Here is a 9636-nt window from a genome sequence, read left to right as displayed (position 1 = left end):
GCTTTTAACAATGCATTTAGCCACACTTACTGATAAAAAATCAACTGTGTATTGTAATTCATAAAATATCTGCGACCTATGAGCTTTTCATACACACACACACACACACACACACACACACACACACATATATATATATATATATATATATATATATATATATATATATATATATATATATATATGTGTGTGTGTGTGTGTGTGTGTGTGTGTGTGTGTGTGTGTGTGTGTGTGTGTGTGTGTGTGTTTCTGTGTAACGTTAGTTGAGCTAGACAAAAGCATAAAATATGTAAAGCGTCCGATGAGAAAGGTTTCTTTTAAACCTGTTTGTCGATTAATTAATTTATATATCTAACTGTAGTAATGTATATTTTTGTAAATAATGCCATAATAATAAGTAGGCAATGTAAAAAAAAAGTAAAAAGGTTTTGTCACCTCGAATTTTTTCTGCGCAACTGGGGATGGATTAGTACCATAAAATGACAAACTACCTTTTCATATTTTCTTGAATCCCATCGTGTGTTAATTGTTGTTTCTGCCGTCAGGAGACTGAAGGACTTCCAGAAGCTCTCTCCCTGCGAAAAGAAGAGAGATTTCGACGTTGGAAGGTCTGAGCAAGATGGTGGACTTAGCAACTGGATCATTTGGTACAGTGAACTGGTTGGTCTGCGTCATCCTTCTGTCGGTGTCCATTTTGGTTGGCATCTTCTTCTCTCTCAGAGGAAGAAGCGCCAATGCATTTGAGGAGTATCTCTTGGGAGGTCGTCAGATGGCCTCCTTGCCAGTTGCGTTGTCCCTCATAGCCAGCACCATCTCTGCGATTTCCATGTTAGGTGAGCTGAGTAATCGCTTTTCTTGACATTTTATTTTAGGGAGAAAACAGAAAGGTTTTCGTAATGCACTTTAAAGGCTATAGTAGTCTTTTGTTTGGTATATCTTTGCCAGCTGGACATAACATTTTTTTCAGTATCCATATTTGTTTTAGTGAAAGAAGAAAGAGAATTCTTTACAATATTCAAATGAAGAAATCGTTTTCTGTAATTTTATATTAGAAAAGAAATTGTTCTTCTGATTCTTTATTGTTCAATGGACAATATTTTTATGCTCTTGCCTAATAACTTTTAGAACTAATTTGAATCGTTGTATTCTTTTAAGATGATCTCAACTTTTATAAGGCTATACACGTATTCCCATATAAAATTATAAACTTGTAATAATATAGCCTGGAAGTGTAGAACCTTCAGTTTAAATTATTGAAGTTTTTTATGGTAATGAGAATCCATTTATTCAGCAATTTGTAGATCAAATTCATTTGTTTAATAGGAAGAAATATAAAATCTATTAATGGAGTTTCACTTTGCTGGGGCCATTTTGGACATTCAAACTAATATCATCTGAATATAACATTTGCAGTCACTGCCATTCGATAAAGGTTAATACCACATATATCTCATCCTCGATAATGACGCCTTCAGTTTTGTACAAAGTATTCATAAGCATACTGCAATGCCGGTTACGACGTTCACAGTGGATCTGGTCTGTATTGGATAGGTGACCACCTACAAAGCCAAGAGTGTCGAATGGTGAAATATATTTGCTACTGAACATATTTGATCGGATCTATGTAAATACAACGGCTAAACGCAGTGAATTACTAGCTTTCCGAGTCCCCAATGTTCTTGGATGGATATTTCACTGAAAACTTATAATCCAAATTTGGAAATAACATGTAGTGACTCTTCTTATTAAGGTTTGAATCCTGGTGTGCAGAAAAGTTTCTTCACATCGATCACAAATTTGAATTCAAGGTTTTAAGTGAAAAATCAGAATATTTGGGAATCGAAAACTTTAAGTTTCATTGCGTGCAGGCTGCAGTATTTGCGCATACAAACATTCCTTATCAACACACATAGGCATACATACATGCGTACACGCAAGCAAACAAATATATATATATATATATATATATATATATATATATATATATATATATATATATATATATATATATATATATATATATATATATATATATATATATATATATATATATATGATATTTATCACATATGATATATACAATCAGAAAGCTATATCTATATAGTAATATATTTTCGTCATATATATATATATGTGTGTGTGTGTGTGTGGGTGTGTGAATACCATCTGTGCCATGTTGTAGTGCGTATGTATATATGACTATTTATCACATCACGCGATTCACAATCACTACAAACTTTAATACAATTACTCTACTTCGGAAGTAATATATATATATATATATATAGGTGATAATATATCGAACCAGCGACGGATATATATATATATATATATAAATGAATACCATATATATATATATTGACGTTTGTGTGATTGTGAATCACGGTGATGTATAAATAGTCATAATATGGCTACGTGCGACAAACGACCACACGCCAACATGGCTTCTTCCAAACGCAAAACACCTGAGTTCGACGGGTGGGCTGATGGTATTCATTTATACCCTCTTGTGGCCGATGTTAGCGTGTCTAGTCCTGATTCCCCGTCCGTTGGGATCCCACGGACCCATATATGAAAATATATTTGTAGAGCTCGTAGTTTTTGATTATATATATATATATATATATATATATATATATATATATATATATATATATATATATTATATATATACATTTGTATAGATATATATATATATATATATATATATATATATATATATATATATATATATATATATATATATATATATATATATATATATATATATATATATATGTGTGTGTGTGTGTGTTGTGTGTACTATATATATATATATATATATATATATATATATATATATATTATATATATATATATATATATGTGTATATGCATATATATATATATATATATATATATATATATATATATATATATATATATATATATGCGTGTGTGTGTTTTTCCCCAACCCAAAACAGGCCTGGCCTCCGAGATGTACTTCTTTGGATCCCAGTTTGTGCTCGTCCTGATTGGGTCATTATATGGCATGTTTTTCGTCCAGTTCATAATGGTTCCCATCCTGTATCCTCTAGACATTGTATCTATCAATGAGGTAAGAGGATATGGTTACCTTTTTCATTAAGCTTTCCTAATAAATCCTAACAACTAAAACCCGTTATTACTACTTCATTAAATATTATCATCATAACGCCAGCAATTTTCACTTCTCTGTCCTCACCCTTTTTGATGCGCTTGCTCCTGGAAACGCTATATGAACAGGAATGAGATGAAGGAACCGCCACCAACCCAGATGGGATTCGAACCCGCAGTCATTGAGTTGAAGAGAGTCCACCTTAGGTTAACACCATGAAGACAGATATGAGTGTTGTTAAGGTCTTACATACATATATAAGTCGAATTCAGATACACTGGACTACGGGAAAAATCATGAGGTATTATGGAATACCGAAAAAGTCTGTGATGGTTATCATGAACATGCATGAGGGCACATCTTGTAAAGTGATGGTTGATGGGTGTTTGAGTGATCCGTTTGAAGTTAAGTCTGGTGTGATTCGGGGTGGCGTTCTGTCTCCTCTGTTGTTTGCTTTGTGTTGGTCGTGGATTACGTTATGAGAAGGGTTAAACGAGAAACGGATGCAGGTATACTCTGGGGAGAAAATTGGAAACTTCTTGACTTGGATTATGCTGATGATATGGTTTTGATCTGTGAGGGACCAGAAAAGATGCAGAGTTTGTTGGATTGTCTAGTGAGTGAAGTTCTAAAGGTTGGATTGGTTATTAATAGTGGAAAAAACTGAAATCATAAATATGAAAATTGAAAATGCGCAGGATTGTCTAATTGAAGGTTTGGTTGTATAGCAAATGCATAAATTTAAATATTTAGGTACTTATTTACATAAGGATGGTCTCTGAGCACAAAATTTATGGAAAGATTACAAAAAGCTCATCAGGCAATGGAAGTGCTTAAAATATTTGGAATAATAGCAGTTTTTCTGTGCATACGAAAATCATAAGGTAATGTTTGGGAGTATTTTGATTTATGGGCATGAGCCATGGTGCAGTGCAGTGACTTCGGATAAGAAATTCTTAGCATTTGAAAATAAGGCGATCAGAAGAATATTAAGAATCAATTGGAGGGCCAGGGTATCATATAACAGAATTAGAGAAGTAACGGGGGTGCAGCCGGTTGATGAGTATGTTAGGTTCTCACGCTGGGAGTGGTTAGGCCATGTGTATAAAAGACAAGGAATATACACCAGGGTGGGTTGCCCTTGATAGAAGAGGTAGAGGTAGGCCAAATGAGATGTGGTTGAGGACAGTGAGGCGGGAAGCAGGAGTGAGTGTTGGGGAGATCTTGAGGAGTTCAGCCCAGGACAGAATGTGGTGGCGTGAGTTCATCGAGACCCTCACCTCCGTGGGTGCCACAGGAAAATGATTGATTGATTGACTGATTGATTGATTGATTGATTATTATTATTATTATTATTATTATTATTATTATTATTATTATTATTATTATTATTATTGTTCTGGAAAAAAGAGGATAAACAAAGCAGTAAAAGATGGAGATAAACTTACAGAAGTAATAGTTGAGAATAAAGGTACTTTTGACTCAATAACCTTCATCTTCGCCTTACTATGAAGGTGATGTGACCAATTCGCAACAAAAATTGTTACCTTTTCCAACTCTCTCTTGGCTGTTTTATGATGGTAATGGCCACAATGTTTGGAAGGGAAAGTGAAGTAAGTGAATCAAAAACAGGAGAAAGCAATAACATATCTCTACGAGGTAACACAACCTTCTTCCTTTTATCTATTGTTTCAATGACAGAACTGGATTGAAAATTCTTCTCTAATATTTCTAATGTTATAACACTGTAACTGTTGTAATACATAATTTAATATATAAAAAAATATCTAGGTATATATCTGTGTGCGTCAAGTTATAATTCTAAAACGGTTTCTACATGGTTATAAGAATAATAGAGCAACATAAGTATCCTTAAAAATATGCACGAGAAGATGTCAGCATTGTTCCGGTAATTAAAAACATATTTAGTTTTTAATTAGTTATTAATTTTTAGCGCCAATCATATTACAAATATTATAACAATATGTGTGAAGGTATTAGAATTGATCTAATGATTCCAAAATGTTCTACCGTACTTTTCGTTTAAATCTAAGACCTGCCTTCACGAATTCCAACAGTACATTACCTTGAGGTTTGGATCCCAAGGACTGAGGAAGCTGTCGTCGGTGATTCTCCTGATTAACACCATGGTATACAACGGAGTCTGTCTATACGCCCCATCCCTCACCCTGTCGACAGTGACAGGGCTCTCCACTCACTATTCCATCACCATCATGGGACTCATCTGCTCCTTCTATATCACCATCGTAAGTATGATCGCTATCGTCAGGCGGTTTCCCCTGAACTTCTTCCGTGTTTCCTGAATTCTGCAACACGCGTTCCGATTCCACCAGGAGATTTACTACTCCTTACGGGCGAATTCCTTTCCAGAATGTTGCAGTTTTTATGATGCTTTAGTGTTCTATTTTTGTTTTATGAATAGATTAACAGAAATAATAAATATAAATGAAAGAACTAACTGGATCTATTACATAGGTTTCAATAATTTCCTGTAAACGAGTCTAACTTATATACAAAATTTTACAAAACTATAATGAGAATATTCATTTATTTACTGGAACGTGTGAAAGACATACTGTACACCGATTTCACGTAAACTTGTTTTCTAGGCTTCTCTTGTTTCGATCATGTCCTGTAAAGTTTATGGGCATTTTTTTGGACACGGCCATCCCTGACGCGGTGAAGCAAAAGAAGACAGTTTAATTTTCGGTTCCGCGGGGCGATGTCTGTGTCGAAATTGCAGAAAAATTCACCTTTTTCCGGAGGCAGATTCCCTTCATTCCAGTTGCGCGCTAAAAGTTTTTTTTATTTATGTCTCATCGTATTGTCACAAAGCAATTTAACAGTAATACTGAGGTCACTGGGTTACATTTCTAGACTCCTTTATGGTCTCCCTAAGGAAAAAAGTATGGATATTGAATCAAGGGTTAGTTGAAGGAATTGAACAGCCAGTGGGAAAATAGCAAGAGAAACAGATGAAAAACAAAAATGGCAAGTAATACAGGCGTATTTCTATAGACCTTGGTGCAAGGTACGCTGTTGGCTGTTCTTTGGTTGGGACTTATAACTGCCTCATAAAGAGGGACAATTCCTCATGATGAAGCCACCAATGAAGGCAAAATTCCCGCCTTTCATTTCATACATTAAATTGATTTCCTCTAGTTTCATGTCCTTGAGTAAGTGGATGTGATCATAAATAAAAACCATTCTCCGTTATTATTTGGTTTAATAAGCATCTCTGTTAAACTGATATAAGTTAGAGAGAGAGAGAGAGAGAGAGAGAGAGAGAGAGAGAGAGAGAGAGAGAGAGAGAGAGATTCTTAGCAACTTCTCATTTTATTTCTAGGGTGGCGTCAAAGCCATAGTGTACACAGATGTCGTACAAACGATATTTATGTTTCTTGGCATCATAACGACTGTGGTTATCTGTGTCCTGGATCTGGGCGGGCTTAGCAATATCTTCTCCATAGCAAATGAAGGTGGAAGGATGGCGTTTTTCAAGTAAGTGTTTCAAGTAAGGTTGATGTGGTACTGACACTGACTCAAAACTTGTAACAAACATATAGCAAACATTGTTTAAAACGTAACATATTGTGAATAATATATATATTCAATAAATGAAGTTACTGAAGGGGTGCCTGGCTCGACAAAAACTTTTCACGGATAATTCTTTCTTAGTCGGAGTCTCGAATATTTTACATATTTGTAAGGCTGAAGTTTACTTATGCGTTCGACTTACCTGCCCTGCCAGGAATGCATCATTCGAGTTTGGCTATATTAATAAAAGGCATCCTATACTGTACACGCTTTAATCAAGAGCTACAGTTTACTCTATTTTATTTGAGTTTTGAAACGTAAGAACTCAGTTTTGTTGCGGCAGACATATTATGTAAATACACACCAAAACCTGTCATGTAATCATGTGCTGATAATCCTCCCATTATATCGCGTGGCACCTATGACCATCCTAAGGGCCACTTTGACCCCATATGCTGCTGGCTCAAAATATTTAATATACTGCGAATTAAAAATGACCCATGGAGCAGCGAATGATATGTAACATGTAACTTGTATATGTTGGATAATATTCTACGAGTAACATGCTACTTCTAAAGTAAGATATGTGGGCAAATAAATAATCATATTCATATCATTTGCCATTAATTTGTTCATTAAACACAATTAATATAGATTTATATAGATACAAAAGTTGCTTAAAAATAAATTTAATCATATTCATACCATTTGGCATTAATTTGTTCACCTCAGCCACAAAATCTAGGAAGAACCAACTCAGAAACGATACTCTAAAACACAAATTTTTGTTTTAGAGAATCGTTTCTGAGTTGGTTCTTCCTAGACTTTGTGGTTAAGGTGGATTTTTGTTGACACATCTAATGGTATTCCAAAGGGGCTTTTCATTTCTGAGAAATAGTAGGTGTTATTTTTGTGTCATGTTTCTCAGGAAAATTTTCTTTAAACAATTTTTTATATAATGATATAATGAAACAAACTCTATATATAAAAGTTATTGAAAACAAAACATTTCCTAAGAAAGATGTGATTAAATTATAAAAAAGAATTATCAACTACTGTGCTTTTCAAAAAAAGAAAGTCTTATACAGTACAGTATATGACGAATTAATGAAAGAACTATATTTCACAAAAAAACAAATTAAGGAGTTTGACCATTTCAGCTTCGATCCAAGTCCCTACGTACGATACACGTTCTGGTCTGTCCAAGTCCAGGGCCTCTACAACATGATTTCATGGTTAGGAATCAGTCAGATGGGCTACATGCGGCTCTCGTCTGTACCGTCTCTTGGTAAAGCCAAAAGGTAAGAGCCACTCTCTTTCCCCAGTGAACAGGTAATCTAACAAGTACATGCTAACATTCCATGAGAACACGAAACACACACACACACACACACACACACACACACACACACATATATATATATATATATATATATATATATATATATATATATATATATATATATAAAATATATATATATATGGGATCCACCATAAGGTGCGTATATTATATGTATATATATGACAGGTGCAGAATTTCAAACCCAGAACATTCCAAATCAGAAATCACTCAAAATTTTCATTGATAATAAAACAGCCATACCAACCCTCAAGACCTTGTTATTCTAATCAAAAACTTGTTCCGTCGGTCCTCCTCTCCTCTACTGGTTCTTTCCCATAAATTCTTTTGTTCTGTAAACCCTTTTCACGGATAGTTTTCAAAATGTACAAAGATTTTTAAATTTTTGTTCTTTAATTTTATGTTTTTCAGAAAATGAATAATTTTTGCCTTTATATTTAGCTTTATGAACAAAGAATTTTATTTCTTATTTTCTCGATAATTCAGGCAGGTAATGATTGATGAGATAAGGATTACAGAAAATATATATATATATATATATATATATATATATATGACTTGAAATATTTTCTGCAAGAGATCCCAGAGGTAAAAATGCCAAAATGTAAAAAATTAACATCACTCCAGTTGACAGGGTTTCTCCTTAATCTCCTTAATCGCTGGTTGGAGGAAGATTGTATCTACAATATCTGAGTCCCAAGCTCCTTTTGAGAAGTTCATCATATTTCTTTGTTTAATCAATGCTGATTCTACAATCTGGCTTTTGAACCAACAATTGCTGCTATAAATTATATGTGACAAATTCCAGTTTATTCTATGATTATGGTTATTTATGTGGTTAAAAATTGCTGAGCCGAACGTTTATGTTGTATTAATCTCTGGGGAGTGATTTACCTTTAAAACCGATGTAGGATTGGTCACAGTCGAGGCAAGAGATTTCGTTACTCCTATGTCTTTGGGGACTGGCTTTTGTTAGACGTTAATCAGGGATTTGGCTAAGTTATTTGGGTAGGTAAAAGCAAAAGGGTTAGAGTTTCCAATTGTCTGTGTCAATGTATTAATCCTGTCCAGGTATGGGATTTTCATTTTATTGTTGGGCGTCTCTCTAGTCTTGTTTTGAGGAGGACAGTAGAAGATTGTGTTAGCTTTATGGACTGCTTTCTCAACTATGTGGTCCGAATACTTTAAAGATGACAGTGCTTACAGATTAGTTCAATTTTCTTTTCCAGGAAATCCGGGGAGCAAATCCATAAGGCTCTTAAGAATACATTGCTGACTATAAATCCTGACAGAAATAACTAAAATGGTGAATGTATGAAAGTGAAAATGTTGATTTTCTGAACACAGTAAATTCGTATTCTGTCGTGTGTCTAATTATTAAAACATCAAGAAAAGGAATTTTGTTGTCTATTTCCCATTCGACCTTAAATTTGATGATGGGCACTAATGCATATAATTTTGAAAGACATTCGTTGAAATTGCCCCACCTATTATGCCAAAATGTTAGGATATCATCTACATATCTCGACCACAGCATGTCTTTAGGTTTTATTGCATTTATCATTGTAGTTTCAAAATATTC

The 9636-nt window shown here is 34.1% G+C and overlaps 1 protein-coding gene across 1 annotated transcript in view; it reads left to right on the top strand.

Moving 5' to 3' along the window:
• The first annotated feature begins 2977 nt into the window (after positions 1–2977).
• LOC136830842 (sodium-coupled monocarboxylate transporter 2-like) overlaps positions 2978–9636 on the top strand; it is a 36987-nt gene continuing 30328 nt past the window's right edge. Inside the window, exons 1-3 of the mRNA XM_067090821.1 lie at positions 2978–3097; positions 5215–5429; positions 7855–7995. Of these exons, the coding sequence (XP_066946922.1) occupies positions 2978–3097; positions 5215–5429; positions 7855–7995 (476 nt within the window). The remainder of the gene's footprint in view (positions 3098–5214; positions 5430–7854; positions 7996–9636) is intronic.

This window comes from Macrobrachium rosenbergii, chromosome 47 (assembly GCF_040412425.1).
Source record: "Macrobrachium rosenbergii isolate ZJJX-2024 chromosome 47, ASM4041242v1, whole genome shotgun sequence".
NCBI lineage: Eukaryota > Metazoa > Arthropoda > Malacostraca > Decapoda > Palaemonidae > Macrobrachium > Macrobrachium rosenbergii.
Note: the sequence above shows the minus strand (reverse complement) of the source record. Positions and strands in the feature narration are given on the sequence as shown.